The sequence below is a fragment of the Doryrhamphus excisus genome, linkage group LG12 (assembly GCF_037039965.1).
Source record: "Doryrhamphus excisus strain RoL-2023G ecotype Guam linkage group LG12, RoL_Dexc_Guam_v1.1, whole genome shotgun sequence".
Classification (NCBI taxonomy): Eukaryota; Metazoa; Chordata; class Actinopteri; order Syngnathiformes; family Syngnathidae; genus Doryrhamphus; species Doryrhamphus excisus.
Genome location: NC_136368.1, coordinates 14909934 through 14930887, shown reverse-complemented (window position 1 = coordinate 14930887; position 20954 = coordinate 14909934). Strand labels below are relative to the sequence as shown.

General features: G+C 40.3%; 1 protein-coding gene across 2 annotated transcripts in view; it reads left to right on the top strand.

Annotated features, from left to right (window-relative positions):
• Positions 1-20954, top strand: part of dachd (dachshund d) — a 162339-nt gene that overhangs the window by 129277 nt on the left and 12108 nt on the right. For both annotated transcript variants that reach the window (XM_078795305.1, XM_078795306.1), the window contains 2 exons: positions 530-674; positions 767-898. In XM_078795305.1, coding sequence (XP_078651431.1) covers positions 530-674; positions 767-898 — 277 coding nt within the window. The remainder of the gene's footprint in view (positions 1-529; positions 675-766; positions 899-20954) is intronic.

The window sequence follows — 20954 nt, the reverse complement described above, 5'->3', positions numbered from 1 at the left end:
GACTTTTTGAAGTAAATAGAGTATGAGGTGAACAGAAAATCAGTTTTTAGCAACCTTTATTGTATTTTCTATGAAAGACACACAATCATCCAATAGTCACATGTTTAAAAATGGAAAGTATTTCTTGGAGGTATTTCTTAGTCTAATCCAGAGAGGCCAACCCTCCCTAAAAATGTGTACAATTCCCAAAATTTAAAGCACTTAATAGAGCCTCTCCACTCCATCAACGTTTAGGAGAAATGGTTGATCATAAAATGTCCAAGTGATGATTCGAACCCAGGTCTTCCTGATCTCCTGAGTGTGTGGCCAACATGCTAACCACTCGGCAACAAGAAATTGATTGGTTCCTCCCTGTCAAAACTTTAAGGAAATGTGTTATTTTGCATAGTCATGCTAGCTAACTAACAAGAAAAAAGCATTCTTAGTGCAAAGTCGATAAAGTCCTATTATCAGTGTCTGATTCACATCCAAACGTGGGCCTATACTGGATATTTATATTTTGGATTGTGTGCTGGTGTTGTGGCTGCAGGGTTTGCAGGAGCGCATCCCGGACAGTCCCTCTCCGGCCCCATCCTTAGAGGACAACAGGAGGCCCGGCAGTCACCCGTCGTCTCACCGCAGCAGCAGCGTATCCAGCTCCCCAGCCCACACAGAAAGCTCCTCGGACAGGATACGTACGTCTCCTTCTTAACGTGACATTTTTCACATATGAATATATTTTCTTTAAATGTCATGTTTGTCCGCCCCACACTGTTATTGTCCTCAGCGCCACATCACAACGGCCTGTCCATGAACCAGGCCCTGCTCGGCCTGTCCCCCAACATCCCACCTGGGCCTAAAGAGGGAGACCTTGCACACGACATGAGCCATGAAGTGAAAAGGATGCATGCTGAGAAAGGTCAGTCGGGTTTCATTATCTAAAAGGATCCTCAACTGAGGATGTCCGTTTTTCATTCATAACATCTGCCATCATCATGCCTCTAACAAACATGCACATTATTATCAGCCGTGGCTGTAGGCAACTTCTTCATGTTTTTTTTTTTACACCATGTGTCTACAATTCAGCAGTTAGTGTGAAACTCATTTCCAGGGCTGTTGTTTGCAATGACTTCATCAGCAGCAATTTGTTGCTTAATAATATTACAACATTGGTTCAGTTGCTACGGTGCTGTGTAATACACTTGTTAGTAAAGGACCATGAAGAGGAATCTATTCATTTGAGCTAAGGTAACGTCAGCAAATTGCATCTTTTTTTTCAGGGATCATTATGTTCTCACTGGTTAAGGCTAATTGCTGGATTGGAAGGGGTCGAAATAGGTCAAAAAGTTTTGTCAAACCGTCCCATAACGTAACCTTTTTTGGATGAAAATGAAAGGTCAGAAAATTAATCTGAAAATGGATTAAAAGGAAACGTAAAAGGTGATCTTAAAAGGTTTAATCTCCATGCCATTAGGAAAGCAACCTAAAAGGCTGCTATTTTTTGGAGGGAATATGACTTTTTTAATGTTTATTGGTACTTCGTAGGATTACACAAAAACTACTTAACCAGGGTTAATTAAACTTTATGCAGGTATAGTGCACAGGACAAGAAAGGAGCTAGAACTCTTCAGTGCTCAATTATTATTATTATTATTATTATTATTATTATTATTATTATTATTATTATTATTATTATTATTATTATTATTATTATTATTATTATTATTATTATTATTTATGAATTTGGAATTAATGTATTCTAAGTCAGTTTTTATCTATTCATTTCATATATTTAATACATATTTTTTTATTTTGTATTAAAATGTAACAAAATTTGTTAATTTAACTATTAACAATTCATATATTGTTTCTATGAAATTATTTTGTCTATATTTTTGTCTTTATTTTTTAAATTCCCCATTCGTTCCAATTCTTTGTTATACTTTTTATTGTATTCATTTTTTTAAATGAATATATGTATTTTTTCCTCCCTTTAATTTGACATTGTAATTAATGTACTAGCTCAGCCTGTCATGTACCATAGGGATGGGTGAATAATGTTCAAGTGATGCACCCCGGTCTTGAGTAGTTGTATTAATTGGCGGCAGGAGTTTCTATTGTATTACTATACTCCCGGAAAAGGGCATCAAATAATAGAATTTCCAATTCTCTGTTGGTTTTTAAAGGGAGCAGCATCGGTTGTGATGCTAAGCAGTGGGTGATGCAGGGTGGGGCGAGGTGATAATGATATTAGAACCACTGTGGAAATCATTGGGCTTCTTGCTCCCTGTTGGATAGGCTGACATGAAAATCACTATTAGCCCTTCACTCACAGGGTATGAAGCAGTGAATGGGAATAATTAGCAGGAGCATGAACACAATTTATGGGTCACAAAACTCAAACACTGTGTGTGTGTGTGTGTGTGTGTCACAGATCTTCCTTATATTGCAGTGATATAAATCTCCTTACACAATAGATGACTTGCTATTAATTTGCTTTATTATGTCCCACTTTGACTACCAGTAAAATGTGAATAAAGTCCTGGAACAGATATCAAATATACTGTATAACCATTTTAATGTGGCTAGTTACACAAAACATGTAAAACAAATGTTGTATATATATATATATATATATATATATATATATATATATATATATATATACTTAGATAGGTCAAAGGTCAAAGTATGGGTTTAGGTAAAAGTAGCAGTAATGGTTACCGGTCAGGAAATCAAGGCCAGAAAGCAGAAGTGCCTCGTCTGATTATCAACCATCATTTTCTCAACTGTTTTTTTTTTTTTTTTTTGCAAAAAGCAAATTAACACACTCTGCCTTGTCCATTCCTGATTAAGATTCTGCTCTTTCTCTCTAAGGTCTTGCTCCGTAGGATTTTTTTGTACATTTTTTTTAACAAAATAACCCATTAATGCATAGGAGTGCAACTAAATTAGTTACCAATTTGCTGAGCATGAATTAATGAAGAGAGAGCTCCTCGCAAAGCTCCCACAGTTGTAATTTTCATAATAACCCCCGGAACCTTTATTTGGCAGCTTGTTTAGGTTTTTTTTTTTTTTTCTGTTTGAAGGTTTTCATTAGTCTAATGAGGACTGTGCAAGGGCGAGCAGTCAGCACAATTTACATGAGGAAGCTATCATAATAAATGAGGCCATTTGAATAACATGCGCAGGTTTATGCAGCGAGATGAGAGAGATTGTCGCCCCGTCGCTACATTACAACTAGCTAATAACCAAAGTAATTCCAATAAAAGCTTTAAGTGAAGGGAATAAAATTAATGATAGATATATCCAAGTGTAATCATGTGACACGCAACGCACTAGATGAATAAAATAAACCATTGTTCATTGAGGCTTTGTTTATGGCGAGCATTTTAATTAGAGCCTGTTCATCATCGTCGCCGCATCACTTTGTTTAGATAAATGCGATAACATTGCCGCGCTTTAATGATATCGCCCCACTTGTTTGATCTTTACGATCCTGGCAGAGCATTAAATTAATCTGGAGCGCAGCGGGAGAAAATGGAGTATCCCTTCAACTCATATGGAGACCCTTCCGGAAAAAGAGTCAGCCACTCTTTGTTCGGAGATGTGTCACCTAGCGCTAGACTAGCCAGATGGTTTGGATTTTTTTTTTTGGTATTTGGTCCAACAAGAGAGAGACATCACATGATGTGTATTTTAAGAGTATAAAGCTATCTCACATGTGACTAATTGAACGCCTTCAAACGTTTAAAAGTCTGCTTCCGACAAGCCTCTGTCTGGTGAAAAACAGCAGGTAGCACGACAGACGAAAGGAAAGGAAAAGCCTTTTTTTTTTGGCTGTAAAACTCCACTTTGGACATCAAACACTTGACTTGGGTTTCTAAGGTGTTTTTGAAATTTGAGCCATATGCACATACAGGACGACGGACTGAAGGACTCCACCGTCTACCTGAGCCTCCGTCGCTTAAAACGGTTGAGAGGAGTCAGTTTTTATTCCTCAAGGCATTTACACATGGAGCAGACTACTCATACATTCAAGGAAGGGAGCATTTTAGTGAATTAGAGTGGAACATTTGGTCGACTCATTCATTCACTCGAACAGTAGTCATTTTCTATGCTCATAAAGGAAGAAATGGAGGTTCCTGTGACTCTTAAGTGCATCAAGGCATCCGTTGGCTTTGATTAAGGGAGATAAAAGCCTTTACTTTGACGCTTAAACGCTTAAGAGTCAAGTTGATTTAATTCTTTAGCAGCCATTCACAACAAAAGTTGTCTAAAGTCAGCAAGTCTCCTCACATATGAGAAAATCTCATAAAGCACTTTGGCGACTGAGGGAAGGAAAAACCTCAAACAAACCATTTTGAAAATATTGAAAATGGAGGAAAAGGTATAGAGAGAGAAACAGAAAGTTCATACTGAAACATATACAGTGAAGAAAATAAGTATTTGAACACCCTGCTATTTTGCTATTTCTCCCACTTAGAAATCATGGAGGGGTCTGAAATTTTCATCGTAGGTGCATGTCCACTGTGAGAGAGATAAACTAAAAAGAAAAATCCAGAAATCACAATGCATGATTTTTTAACAATTTATTTGTGTGATACAGCTGCTAATAAGTATTTGAACACCTGAGAAAATGAATGTTAATATTTGGTACAGTAGCCTTTGTTTGCTATTACAGAGGTCAAACGTTTCCTGTAGTTTTTCACCAGGTTTGCACACACTGCAGGAGGGATCTTGGCCCACTCCTCCACACAGATCTTCTCTAGATCAGTCAGGTTTCTGGGCTGTCGCTGAGAAACACGGAGTTTGAGCTCCCTCCAAAGATTTTCGATTGGGTTCAGGTCTGGAGACTGGCTGGGCCATGCTAGAACCTTGATATGCTTCTTACAGAGCCACTCCTTGGTTTTCCTGGCTGTGTGCTTCGGGTCGTTGTCGTGTTGGAAGACCCAGCCACGACCCATCTTCAATGCTCTGACAGAGGGAAGGAGGTTGTTCCCCAAAATCTCACAATACACGGCCCCAGTCATCCTCTCTTTAATGCAGTGCACTCGTCCTGTCCCATGTGCAGAAAAACACCCCCAAAGCATGATGCTACCACCCCCATGCTTCACAGTAGGGATGGTGTTCTTCGGATTGTACTCTTCATTCTTCTTCCTCCAAACACGCTTATTGGAATTATGACCAAAAAGTTCTATTTTGGTCTCATCTGACCATAAAACTTTCTCCCATGACTCCTCTGTATCATCCAAATGGTCATATGCAAACTTAAGACGGGCCTTGACATGTGGTGGTTTAAGCAGGGGAACCTTTCGTGCCATGCATGATTTCACATCATGACGTCTTAGTGTATTACCTACAGTAACCTTGGAAACGGTGGTCTCAGCTCTTTTCAGGTCATTGACCAAGTCCTGTCGTGTAGTTCTGGGCTGATTCCTCACCTTTCTTAGAATCATTGAGACCCCACGAGGTGATATCTTGCATGGGGCTCCACTCCGATTGAGATTGACCGTCATGTTTAGCTTCTTCCATTTTCTAATGATAGCTCCAACAGTGGACCTTTTTTCACAAAAGCTGCTTGGTAATTGCTCCGTAGCCCTTTCCAGCCTTGTGGAGGTGTACAATTTTGTCTCTGGTGTCTTTGGACAGCTCTTTGGTCTTCGCCATGTTACAAGTTAAAGTCTTACTGATTGTATGGGGTGGACAGGTGTCTTTATGCAGCTAACGACCTCAAACAGGTGCATCTGATTCAGGATGATACATGGAGTGCAGGTGGACTTCTAATGGGCAGACTAACAGGTCTTTCAGGGTCAGAATTCTAGATGATACACAGGTGTTCAAATACTTATTTGCAGCTGTATCACACAAATAAATTGTTAAAAAATCATGCATTGTGATTTCTGGATTTTTCTTTTTAGTTTATCTCTCTCACAGTGGACATGCACCTACGATGAAAATTTCAGACCCCTCCATGATTTCTAAGTGGGAGAAATAGCAAAATAGCAGGGTGTTCAAATACTTATTTTCTTCACTGTAAATTATTCAGTCATTCATTCACTCTAACTTTGTACATGTTTTACTTTATATGCATGCACACTGTAACAGAGTAGAGGAGTTACCAGTCAACCTGAAGCCTTTCCTCGCCAAAATGCTGAATGGGAGAGTGAAGGTTTCTCTAACGGCAATTCACAACAGTAGCTAAGGCTACTCATAAATTTAAAAAAAATGTTCAGTGAAAAAGTAGTTTGGACACAGAGGCGAGGATAAACCGTGTTGTCTTAATAAGATGTAACAAAGGAGATGGAATAGAATAGATTAGAGAGTAATCTGAGGCTAAATTAAAAAAAATAATAATTCACATTTTCTACCCTACCTGACCCAATGCCATGTACATGTACCATACCGGTTTTATTTGTTGAGTGGTAATTCACAACAAAGTTATCTCAAGGCACTTCACACTCACACAAGAAAAGCGAGAACTTTGCTGACCGATGTATAGAAGATATGGTAGAAAGAAAGTGGGCGAGAAAAGAGAAAGGATGTAAAAAAAAAAAGACCGAGTCAGTAAACATGTTTACCTAACTGGAGATATTTATATTTAAAGGAAACAAATGGGGTTATACTGTATGTGGCACTAAAGGGGACCTATGATGCTTTTTCCACTTTTCTGACCTATAAATGTAGTTAGAATGTTGTATTCTCATGTTAAACAATGCCAAAGTTTTGGATAATGAGGTTTGCGCATTTGGAAGTGAGCCATGAAAAAAGTTTGGGGTGGCTCAAAACGCTCGGTTTCAGAAGGCTTGGTAAACATGTGCCTTTGTGATGTCACAGAGGGACAGACTTCCTTATATGGTTCATAGTTAGGAAGCAATTTGGGCGTGTGACCAATCACATCAGAGTGCCTGGAGGCGGGCTGTGGGTGGAATAAATTAAAAGAGATAGTTTTGGCAGGAAGCACAAATGAAAGGAAATACAGCTGGAATAGGTGCAGATTCTGGAAAATCTAAAAAAAAGTTTTATTTGCGGGTTATTGTGTGTAGCTGCTCTATAGGAGACCACAACTCAATACAGAGTGTTGGAGAAAAAAGTGCTCTCTATGCAGTCTATTCCACGAAAACTTTGCGTTATGCTTTACGTAGTAAAAGTAGAAAAGTTAGCCTAATCCCCTTTAAAGAAAAACTGCACTTTTGGAGTGAATTTGACCTATTTTGACAATTAAAGCCCTTAAAAAACACCCAAATAGGGCAAACAATGTTCCATTTAGATAGGGTAGTGACTAGCCACGTTTAGTACATGAGATTTTCCTCTTTCCGAATGATGTACCAGAAAACAGTGTATACATGGAAAGGAATATTCCAATCTCCTGTCTACATGCACCGCTATAATCAAACGGAATAGTCAATGGGGCATGCGCAGTAAAACGTAAACAACATCACATGATTCATCGAAGATGGCGGACGACAGTGTGATTACCGCGGTTGTTGGGACAGTTGCTATGCTTTTTTTAAAGCCGCAACTTGAACGTTCAGTTCTTTTAAAGTTTGTATCAAAAACAAACTTTCCGATGTAGTCCAGTGATGACTGCTCGCCGCCATTTTCAAAACCTGAGAGACGTCTGCGTGTTACGTCACAGCAGAAAAGAACGCACCCCGACAACTTTCCGAGTACAAAATACCTCAATCGGATTGGGGAAAGGAATATTCCACCCTTGTGAATCCGATTATATATTCATTCGGATTGGCACTTTTCTTTCGGAATGAGGTGTATACAAAGGTTAGATTCTTTCCGTTTTAGCAAATAACCCGAATGGAATTGGAATATTTGGGTCCATGTATACGTGGCTACTGAACGCAGGTCGGTCTGCCAAACCCAAGGAAGTTTGAAACCCACCCTTGACATTAACGTTCATGCATCAGGTATTTATGTTCAATCAGGAATGGATCCACCTCGTCCCAAAACAGAACTTTGGATAAATTACGTCAATTGCGTCTGTCAGGGATCTTGAAAGGCAATGTAGTTTTACTTTATTTTTGTTTTAATACACCCCGTGCATGTGTGGGTTTTCTCCGGGTACTCCGGTTTCCTCCCCCATTCCAAAAACATGCTAGGTTAATTGGCGACTCCAAATTGTCCATAGGTATGAATGTGAGTGTGAATGGTTGTTTGTCTATATGTGCCCTGTGATTGGCTGGCGACCAGTCCAGGGTGTACGACGCCTCTCGCCCAAAGACAGCTGGGATAGGCTCCAGCACCCCCGCGACCCTAGCGAGGAAAAGCGGTAGAAAATGAATGAATGAATGAATACACCATGTTAAATTCCATCTTTATACATGTATGACAGTTAAGAATATTTGTAAATGTTACTTGGAGCAAATTGTGTTGGACTTTAGAGGTTTCACTGTGATGAATGAATCTCGCTAGTGTTAACATTTTGGGGTCAAGTTGGACAAAAGATGAAAAAGACAAAAGTGTGAATACTCTCCTTTGTAGTCTTAAATCTTAAAGCTATTTCCCTGACATTGACGCTTATGTCTATCATTAAAAGTTTGACATGTTCTGCGTAAGCGCCTTCTTTTCCTCTTCATGTGGCTGCCTTTAATGCAGCATGTTGCATCGGGTCGTCCCAGTGTCCTTGGCGCTTGCGGCTTCAAACAGGGTGCTGACTACCTGACTTTTCCTCTGCGGTCGGTAAAGAGGCGAGATCATTAGCCATCAGAGCCCCCGAAATGTGACTTGGCAGACAATAATGCTTTGTGATCAAACAACTTGTCAAGTGCGTGCCGTCGAAATGAAAGAGTGCAAAAAAAATAATTCAATAGAGGATCAATCAAATTTTTCCAACCTTGGAGCGCGAGCGAGAATGCTGATGGTGCAGAGCGAGCGGGGGGCTATTCCTCCAGGACGCCGGGAGTTCATTTGGATATTTGTTCTCCCGCTCATGAATGTTCCATCGCGTGACACCATCTCCCCGCTAATCACATTTCACTAGGTGGAGGTGGAAGTAAAGCAAGGGTTGGTGGGAGGGGGGATGCTTTTAGGGACGTTGAAAAGAGAGAGCTTCTTTTTAATCTTTGAAATGCCTCAAAAGTGACAGAATGCTCTCTCCCTGCCAAGACGGCCGCCTCGGATGGGGAGATAAATATGCTGTGGTCAGCTAAGTGTATCTAGCGAGCGGAGAGGCAAATTTAATAATGCATTATCATTCACTGGCGAAGGTGAAATCTGCCTGTCCATCAGGACGCTCGGCCCTGTTTCATGTTACCCTTCGTTGCAAATGAACAAGTGCTTTACTCAGCCCGGCAGAGATGCACGCCAGACGGTCTCGCTAAATATGGACCGTCAGGAAAAAAAAAAAAACAGGTCCGGAATCAAAGTAGAGATGAATGATCACAGTCGCCTTGATTGGATTCGCCGTTGTTTGCGACAAATGTCAACATGCTTGACCACAGCAGGCACAGAACACAAAGATGTGATGATAACCATAGAAAAAGGACATGGAAAAGTCCTGACTGTGCCGTAGCCGCAACTTGAACGTTCAGTTCTTTTAAAGTTTGTATCAAAAACGAACTTTCCGCTGTAGTCCAGTGATGACTGCTCGCCGCCATTTTCAAAACCTGAGAGACGTCTGCAGCTGAGCCTGCGCTGAAAGAACGCACCCTGACAACTTTCCGATTGAGCGGGTACAAAATACCTCGGATTGGGGAAAGGAATATTCCACCTGTGAATCCGATTATATATTCATTCGGATTGGCACTTTTCTTTCGGAATGAAGTGAATACAAAGATTAGATTCTTTCGGAAAATGGAAAAGTCCTGACTGTGCCGTAGCCGTACAGTCGGAATACCGACATTCAAACAAACGCTCTTAGTGTGTACTTTTAGTATTAACCAGTCCTCAATATGTTTATTTAGTTTCTCATTTTTTTACTCTACTTTTGCTCTTAATTTATTTAGGGAAGTGTAATTTCTAGTTCTATTCAGCACTCGTGCAGCATCTCATGTTTTTTTTTTAACAATAACAGTTTTTTTGGGGAGGGGAGGTTGTTATCCTGAGAGCACACAAGGTGAGTTTTACATATCTGAGCATCTGCTATTATGCAGATTGCAGCATCGCCGGCGCCCTTGGACAACAACAGCATTAAGCAATTATGAAGATTATGTACAATGCAGAATTTGCGATTCAAAACAAATACACATCTTAGCGGCGGACAGATAAGGTTGACCCTGAATATGTATTTCTGTACTTTTGGAGACGGCATTATTTAATATTTGCATGTAAACAGTAATTAAGGGACGCTGGGCCACATGCGGGGGCCTCGCCAAGGTAAACAGCGAGCGGCCATGCTCGTTTACAGACTCACCAGGGCTGCTGCTCATAAAAAAAAACACACACACACACACACACACACACAAAACAGAATACAATGGTGAGACGCTCTTATCTGTTGGACTTGAGGACATTGTGAGTCAAACCTTTAAATTTTCACTCGACGATAATTACGCCAGCTTTTATATCGTTCCAGTGAGAAAGTAAATCATTCTAATAAAGAGAGGAAGAATAGAGGGCGGGGGGGTTGGAAAAGTGCTCCAGGACTAATTTCCCTTCACTCTGTAACTCCCTCCTTTTCTTCTCTGCTCTCTATTCTGTTTTTTTTTTTTTTTTTTATTGAAAGCTTTTTTCCTAACTATTGCAGTCACCTTGACTTTGCAGCCTTACAGCATGTTGCTTATCCCCCCGCCTGTCAATTAGGTGTTTGGAAATTAATCTCTTTAGCTGGAAATACCAGTGCCAGCTTTTCTTTCTGTCTGCAAATGAAGTGTTATTAATTCCGCCGCGCTGCGAATAATGTTATCAAAACAGATTTCCGCGCGTTTAACACGTCTCCACGATTAAAAGGCCCCTTAAGTATTTTTATAACTGTGAAAGCGACTAATGGATTTGCAAAGTGCTTCCATAAGCTGCTCCTTTTCAAGTTCTTCCTTGTTTTGTTTATTTTCTCATCATCGTCAAGTACGCCGCATCCATGCTGGATTAGTGACTGGGCTAACACAGCCTGCTCTGATCTAAACACACCGCCAGTAATGCAGACCCGCCAACATGTATGCAATGCTTGTACATTTGTCCCCACTCCTATTTCGTTCAAATTTTGTGGCTTCAGTCTATTATGTTTTTTCCAAAAAATATTGAATACGAATATTAGTAAAAACATATGCTTATGTAAGCTAATGTTACCTTTTTTTGCCCAAATTAATCATTTTCACATGTAAAAATCGCTAAATTAATTATAATACAAGCACGGCAGTCGAGTGGTTAGCGCGCAGACCTCACAGCTAGGAGACCAGGGTTCAATTCCACCCTCGGCCATCTCTGTGTGGAGTTTGCATGTTCTCCCCGTGCATGCGTGGGTTTTCTCCGGGTACTCCGGTTTCCTCCCACATTCCAAAAACATGCTAGGTTGATTGGCGACTCCAAATTGTCCATAGGTATGAATGTGAGTGTGAATGGTTGTTTGTCTATATGTGCCCTGTGATTGGCTGGCGACCAGTCCAGGGTGTACCCCGCCTCTCGCCCAAAGACAGCTGAGATAGGCTCCAGCACATTTCTCAATCATGTCAAACCAATGCGAAAGGTCCCAGCTTTCCTCAAATTTCACATTTCTCACCCAAAAGTTTTCACTGAAATGAAGAGAGAAATTTTCCATCCATCCTTATCCTATAACGCTTATCCTCACGCGGGTTGTGTGCGTGCTGGAGTCTATCCCAGCTGTCTAACCCTAACCCTGGACTGGTCGCCAGCCAATCACAGGGCACATATAGACAAACAACCATTCACACTCACATTCATACCTATGGACAATTTGGAGTTGCCAATTAACCTAACATGTTTTTGGAATGTGGGAGGAAACCAGAGTACCCAGAAAAAAAAGGGGGGGAGACATGCAAACTCTACACAGAGATGGCCGAGGGTGGAATTGAACCTGGGTCTCCTAGCTGTGAGATCTGCATGTTAACCACGTCTCAGTTGATTCAAAACATTTAGCTCATTCAGGACATTCAGTCTATCAAGCTTTCTCACATTCCAAAATGCTCCACTTTTCCCATTATTCCACATTTACATGACACAAATTTCCTTTGAACTGGAAAGATTTTACTTATGGCACACGTTTCAACCGATGCCTTTGGAGCGGAAACCAACATTTTACTGAAAAATAGCCCTGAAAATTGGTTTGGAAAAATGTGATTTAAATTTAAAATACATGTTGATTATTTGCAATAATATTACAGAGAAGATGCTAATGTAAATATTGCATTATGTTGCATAATGGTTAATGACAAGCATGAAATTCAGGTTGTCAGCACTTGTTTTTTTTACTCTCTGTCTTCAGAGGGTGACCAGTTTAATGTTACTTTACTTATTTTTGCCCATTAAAATGATTAAAAAGGAATATAACATGACCTGTACCGTTAATAACGGTTTTAGGATGGTGACGGTTTGACCGTGGAAGAGATTATTTCTATTTCCATTGTTTCCTGTGAGATAAATTGTCATTCATTTCTTACGGTTTGGAGTTGGAGTCATTAGGTGAGATTGTAAAGCCGCTGTTTAATGCTAACTTCTCTGCAAAACATCCATTTTATCAAGCCTCATACTCCTTTCATTTAAGAGCTCCCAGGAAAAAAAAAAACGGGAAAAAAAAAAAAAGTCCTGCATGCTTTTATGCAGTCATCACAGTCGACGGAGCCTGTAATCCTCCCAGGTCCGATAATGACACAGTCCTCTGCATTTATTACAACGGCGGATAGGAGGGAGGGAAAATGCTGACTTTGAACAAATGAACACTCTGACCTTTATGCAATAAATATGACACGGGGCCACATAAAAAGACTAGATATCTTCCTCCTGAATGGAAGTCAACGCAGTTAGCATCTCTTTGCGTGTCTTTGCCGCCACTGAGCGCACGATGAAAGACGCTCCACCTCCCGCTAAAGTTCAATTTGTAGCTCATAATCTGCTCTTATTAGGAGCGCCACACCTCATATACATAAGGGTGGGTCGTTTGTCTCTATAGACGTCTTCACACATGGTTACTTTTTTAAGTTGATTCTAATTAGGACCTCGAACGCCACTTAACGTGCATGCAAAGAAGAGTTCTTCTTTTTGGGTACGTAAGCCCTGACATCGGCTGCCACCGAAAAGGCTCAAATCAATGTGATGAGATATTATTTATTATTGCTTGTGTAGCTTACATTATAGAGTACTTTGTATGGGGTGTTCTAGATAAAACACCTAAGCCAGACAGACGGTAATAAACCAAAGTGCCACACAAGCAATAGAAAACACCTCTATAAGGTAAGCCAGAATGTTAGTAATAAATACTAGAATAATACAAATAATATACGTTATGTTGTGGTGTATTTTCTCCACATGACTCGTGTATTTTTTTAGTTTTAATATATAACTAGTCAATATTTGTTAGTGTAAGCTAACTCACCCAGAAGAGTGAACATTTGTCAAAACATGCACACTTGCTGTGTCGCCTGTTCTTACTTTTCTGACAAATACACCACAAGGTGGCGCCATATCTCGGCTTGACTTGACTTGAAATTTTTCACACAGCTCTACAAAGCATCCACTGTATGTACAGTGAAGAAAATAAGTATTTGAACACCCTGCTATTTTGCTATTTCTCCCACTTAGAAATCATGGAGGGGTCTGAAATTTTCATCGTAGGTGCATGTCCACTGTGAGAGAGATAAACTAAAAAGAAAAATCCAGAAATCACAATGCATGATTTTTTAACAATTTATTTGTGTGATACAGCTGCAAATAAGTATTTGAACACCTGTGTATCATCTAGAATTCTGACCCTGAAAGACCTGTTAGTCTGCCCATTAGAAGTCCACCTGCACTCCATGTATCATCCTGAATCAGATGCACCTGTTTGAGGTCGTTAGCTGCATAAAGACACCTGTCCACCCCATACAATCAGTAAGACTTTAACTTGTAACATGGCGAAGACCAAAGAGCTGTCCAAAGACACCAGAGACAAAATTGTACACCTCCACAAGGCTGGAAAGGGCTACGGAGCAATTACCAAGCAGCTTGGTGAAAAAAGGTCCACTGTTGGAGCTATCATTAGAAAATGGAAGAAGCTAAACATGGCGGTCAATCTCAATCGGAGTGGAGCCCCATGCAAGATATCACCTCGTGGGGTCTCAATGATTCTAAGAAAGGTGAGGAATCAGCCCAGAACTACACGACAGGACTTGGTCAATGACCTGAAAAGAGCTGGGACCACCGTTTCCAAGGTTACTGTAGGTAATACACTAAGACGTCATGATGTGAAATCATGCATGGCACGAAAGGTTCCCCTGCTTAAACCAGCACATGTCAAGGCCCGTCTTAAGTTTGCATATGACCATTTGGATGATACAGAGGAGTCATGGGAGAAAGTTTTATGGTCAGATGAGACCAAAATAGAACTTTTTGGTCATAATTCCAATAAGCGTGTTTGGAGGAAGAAGAATGAAGAGTACAATCCGAAGAACACCATCCCTACTGTGAAGCATGGGGGTGGTAGCATCATGCTTTGGGGGTGTTTTTCTGCACATGGGACAAGACGAGTGCACTGCATTAAAGAGAGGATGACTGGGGCCGTGTATTGTGAGATTTTGGGGAACAACCTCCTTCCCTCTGTCAGAGCATTGAAGATGGGTCGTGGCTGGGTCTTCGAACACGACAACGACCCGAAGCACACAGCCAGGAAAACCAAGGAGTGGCTCCGTAAGAAGCATATCAAGGTTCTAGCATGGCCCAGCCAGTCTCCAGACCTGAACCCAATCGAAAATCTTTGGAGGGAGCTCAAACTCCGTGTTTCTCAGCGACAGCCCAGAAACCTGACTGATCTAGAGAAGATCTGTGTGGAGGAGTGGGCCAAGATCCCTCCTGCAGTGTGTGCAAACCTGGTGAAAAACTACAGGAAACGTTTGACCTCTGTAATAGCAAACAAAGGCTACTGTACCAAATATTAACATTCATTTTCTCAGGTGTTCAAATACTTATTAGCAGCTGTATCACACAAATAAATTGTTAAAAAATCATGCATTGTGATTTCTGGATTTTTCTTTTTAGTTTATCTCTCTCACAGTGGACATGCACCTACGATGAAAATTTCAGACCCCTCCATGATTTCTAAGTGGGAGAAATAGCAAAATAGCAGGGTGTTCAAATACTTATTTTCTTCACTGTAATATATATTATTACAGCCATGGATTCAAATGAAATGAAAAATGTCCATTGCTAAAAAAAACCCAAAAATATTGGACAAATAATTGTATTTTTCAAAAATATTTACAGCCAAAAAAAGGTTTTTAAGACGTTTTATTTATTCTAATAATACTAATAACAATATTTTATTATCATTAGTAGTGGTAAAAATTAAAATGTAAATGTCTTTTTTGTAAAAACTATGTATAATATACTATACTAATACATTGTAATTATTTTATCCTTTTTATTTTATTATATATTTTACATTAACATTTATTATTGTACTTTTTATTGTTGTAAATATATTGTATATTTCTTATTTTCTGTATTTTCTTGTATAAAAATACAATATAACATAAATATACAAATTACAAAAAAAATACAAAGTTATATGAAAGTTGATATAACACACATATCAATTTCTGTGAGGCTGCACGGAAGATGAGTGGTGAGCGCCAGGAGACCAGGGTTTGATTTCCCCTCTCGGGCATCTCTTTGTGGAGTTGGCATGTTCTCTCTGCGCATGCGTGAGTTTTCTCCGGGTACTCCGGTTTCCTCCCACATTCCAAAAACATGCTAGGTTAATTGGCGACTCCAAATTGTCCATAGGTATGAATGTGAGTGCGAATGGTAGTTTGTCTATATGTGCCCTGTGATTGGCTGGGGACCAGTCTAAGGTGTACCCCGCCTCTCACCCGAAGACAGCTGGGATAGGCTCCAGCATGCCCGCGACCCTCGTGAGGATAAGCGGTATAAAAAATGAAAGAATGAATTTCTATTTAAAGTAATAAAAAGCAATAAAAAGTGCACATTTAAAGTAGAATACTCAAAGACTGAATGAACAACAATGAAAAAAAGGCAGTCAACTCGGCATCAAACTTGTAACTTTTTTTTTCCGTGAGGCAACAGTGCCACTTCTCTTCCACCTTTTAGTAAAGTTATAAACTGATGTTGCGCACACAAGTGATGTAACCCCCCCCCTCCCCCCAACACTACAGCTATGATGGTTCTCGACATGTACAGTAGACTGCATGAACTATAAAGTCGACCAATGAAAGAAAAGGGAAGAAAATTACAGTAACATGAAAGTCCCATTTTATTGCTATAAAGCAAAGTATGAAAGATTTAAAAAAAAACGCAAGTTGGCCGCTACTCAAGTTGATATAGACATCGCCCACCTCCGATAAAATCACCTTGTCAACGAGGGATGTTAGCCAGGCCTCGGGGAGAGACCCCGCCAGTACGAGCTTTAGTAATTGATTTGTACTAGTGGCGCTATGTCGCCCCCTTATTCTGAGCCGGCATTAATCATAAATCATTGCTTTAACAAACTCCGGCGTTGGGCCTCCCCCGCTTCTCGACACAATGTTGGATCAGACGGAATATTTGATGGCTTTGTTGCGACGGGAAACAACCTGTCACGCCGTGGGAAAAGCAAACAGCGTGTTTTGTTCGACAGACTCCGACGAGCGTACAGCGCCTCTTGTCAGATAACATTTCCACCAGGAGCTTGTTCATAAAATGCAGCGTTTTGCAAAGAAAACAGGAGGGTGTGTAAAGAAATAAATAAAAAGAGTGGAAAGTGCGGCTGTAGTTTTTGTTAAGATGAACGTGGGGTTAAAAATTGCATTTTCAGTTGGACATTTTTTGGCCATGAGGAACAATTATGACACTATTTGTGCCATTCAAGGTTAATTTAAGAAAATGACATTTTTACAATATTTTACAAAAGAATATCCTTTGGCAAGTGTTAGCTATTCATTCAACACAACTGAATAAATGGCACAAAATGTCCACAGGATGTCTAAAGGAATAATGGAAGTTGAATGTAGAATGCAAGTAAAACATGATCGAGAACCCACCCCCCCCGCTTCCCCTGTAACTCCCCTTCCTTTTTCCTCTTCTTGGATGAAAACGCTGGCATGTGTTTATTCCTCACAATCGCTTCACAACTGCCGACTTCAACTTAATTATAGCGAGCGACGGGGGCCCAGCGGAATGGAGCGCTCTGCTTCCAGGTGATATTTTGGAGGAAGAGGGAGGGAGGGGGAGCTGGCGAGACTGCCAACAGCAGCTGTGATGGCCACATCCACGATCCAGGACCCCGTTGCTATGAAATGAAATACCACATGCAAAATAATAATAATTCAAAAAAAAAAAAATAACGCTCGGGTCACTCCCCCCCTACCTTCTTGTCACCAATAACATTTCACGCACAACTGTTCTGCTGGATAATAGGAGCCACAAATAAAAAAAAAAGGGGACGCAATAAATACAATGCATTCTGAATGGAACGCCGTAATTTAAACAAGCAGCGGACCCCCCCCCCCCCTCCACCATCACCACCATCCTCCATAACTCCCTCCTTTCTCCATCTTCCTGCTTTGAATAGCTGCAGAGGGAGTCCTTGACAGCGTGCTCGCGGTGATGAATTACCTATCCAGTTAATTTTCTCACTCCTCGCCTTCTTGTTGTTGTGTTGTTGTTGCTGTGCCACTAAAACAGGCCTGACTTGACAAACTAGAACTACATGTATAACAAATATATATAATTATTATGTATATCACTTGGAGAGATCTAGGCTGAGGCGTGTTGCAAATTGGATCTTTTATATATACATGTACTGTTTTTATATGTGGGTTTTGTTAAACTATGCATTTTCAAGCATAAAAATACAAATAAAGTACAAGGCATTAAAAGACAATACAAATTATGAATGTAGTATTCTACATTGGTCAGCAGGAGTCAGTAATTGCTTGGTGAGATGAGCACCAGACTTGATTGCCGGAACAACAGCCTTTTATGACATCGACTCGGGTTCGATTCCCCGCTCGGGCATCTCTGTGTGGAGTTTGCATGTTCTCACTGTGCATGCGTGGGTTTTCTCCGGGTACTCCGGTTTCCTCCCACATTCCAAAAACATGCTAGGTTAATTGGCGACTCCAAATTGTCCATAGGTATGAATGTGAGTGTGAATGGTTGTTTGTCTATATGTGCCCTGTGATTGGCTGGCCACCAGTCAAAGGGTGTACCCCGCCTCTCGCCCGAAGACAGCTGGGATAGGCTCCAGCACGTCCGCGATCCCCGTGAGGATCAGCAGTCTCAAACAAACTCAACTACAGTATGAAATCCCAACATTACTTCCCATCCTCAACACATCTGGAACACATTTACTGTGTTCAGATTTTTTTCTGATTATACTGCATCTACTATATTACTAAAATAAATGTGTAGGTGACTACAGTATTATTAGAGGCCTCTAAGAATTTTTAAAACCCTATTCAGAAGATTGTAAACAGCTTTTCAATGACATAACTATGAAATATTTGATTTTTAAATATATGATTCATAAATTAGGAATCCTACATCACGGAAATTCACTTAAGCAAATCAAGCACTCCCTTCTTCTCCTGTCTGTGACGTTAACGGCTTGTCGTAACTTCCCCTGAGCTCACTTGTAAGCAAACATTCACTTTCAGTGCCATTTTGCATTATAGTTGCACCAATTGCACTGCAATGAGGGAAAAAAAACATGGAGCACACAAACAAACTTATCTGCCACCTGAAACACCACATCGCTACCACGCCTCAAAAGTGCAAGAGGTTTGTCAGAGACCTCCATGGCATCACATCAGCTGCTCGGAGTGTGTGTGTGAATACAGTGTACCTTCCTGGGCCAGACCAGGTAGCTCCTTCCCATGTATGCTTCGATTCTCCTGATAGCTGTAATGTAGTAGTAGTAATGCCATATTGGATTATGACAGATCAACAGATATAGTTGGTCAAATCCAAATTTACTCGAGTCCTTCTTGCCTCCAGATATACAGTACAGTACACTTCCCAGTCACTGTTACTGTTACTGACAGTACAGTAAAGTTGTTGGTAAACAATAATACGTACATAAATAACACCAAAAAAGCACTAGTGTGAAATTTCCCTATAATCAGAGAAAAAAAGAGCACTATTTTTTGAGCCAGCAGTCGCGGAGGGGATTGGTGTTATAAAGCAAATATCGGCCGATATCGATACTATGCTTTTTCAATGATATCAATCAGTGGCCGATCGATATATGTATCAAGAGAGAGAAAGAGAGAGATTTTCTTTTTTTTACAGAGTGTTGTGTTTGCAATGTACACACATTTGTCCACATCAGGACCAATAAATATAACATGACACACAGACCGGCCAATGACTGCATGAACACCGACTGACAATGACAGAAGCTTGTTTAATACAAAAAAATTGGGAAAAAATTTGAAATTAAATTAAAGTATTAATTAACAATTACAAAAAGTCAAATATCAAATGTAATACTAATAAAAGTAGAGTTGTACTCGTAGCAAGACAAAAAAAGGAAAATAAGTGGCCTCATTTTGTTCTTCTTTTTTCCAAATGTGACAGACACACATTGCAATCTGCGGCAGAGCCAGAGGAAAACCTTGGGAAATTTAGCCGCAATCTCAGGATAAATAGCTGTAATTGACCTTGGGAGTTGAAAATGTGCCATATGTTTCTGGTTCCTGTGTTTGAAACTGGCTCCCTCAGGACATTTTGAAGCAGAGAAGGGAGGTGAGGAGAAAAGACAGACAAAAGAAAGAGAGAGGAAGAAGTGGAGGATAGTAAAAAAGAGAGAAGATGGATGTGTGGATGGCTGAGGCAGAAGAACAGATTGAAATAGCGACAAGCAGGAAGCGGGAAAAGGGAGAGCTAGGGCAAAGGTACATTGGGCTGGGCCAGTCAAAGTGATATATTGACAGGTGATGCTTTTGTCCTTGCGAGCTTTGCTCCTCCCAGCAGGAGGAGAAAATAAAATCTGCAGCTTGTCAGCACGGCCATGCCCAACTACTGCATGCTCTCACTTGCACAATTACATTTGATTTCCTCCTTCAAAATGGAGTAGTTATGACCTCTCGGATGGCCATTAGGGGCTAACACAGCGTTTATTCCACCTGCACTTAAAAGCCAATGGATTTGGAAAAATCTTGTCAAGGGGAATCATCTGTCTCTCTCCTGCTACAAATGCAAGCACAGGAAGGAAGGAAGGAAGGAGAAGTCGTAGTTGCATGCAATTGGAGCACTTAAAAAAAACATGAGGCTTGCTTATCTTGCTTATCTTGTCCGTGCACTTTAAAGGCTCTCTCAGGCTAAGTGGACCTTTCTAAATGAACACATACAGTATCAACAAAAGTATTTGTTTGAAAAGACATGTTTATTAACAAGCACACCAAAGCAACTCAACTTCCTGATAATGTTTTTCCACTGCCAAAACAGGTACTACCAGATACTGTAAATAGTCAGCTGATACAGCTTACACTGTTGCCTTAACTCTGGACAAGGGATGCTCTGATCAGTGTTTTATGCTGCCGATTCCAATACCGATCATCCAGAACCGATCACATGGATTAATTATACATTTTTTCAGTTTATTAATGATGAGCCAGGGGTGCCGTATAAATGGGAAAAGTCAGGACATTTCTAAGGTCCCACAACTGTGGGGGGCTCAAAAATATGTAATTACTAAAAAGGTTGGCATTTAAATAATAAAGTTTAATACATTTTTTCTCTGTGTGGCATGCATGTAGACCTGTCACAATAATGAATTTTGCTGGATAACTCTCCTACAAATGATTTTCCAGAGCTTTTAAATAAAATTAATTAAACAAACAACATAGTACATTGAAAAACAAAAATAAACTTGC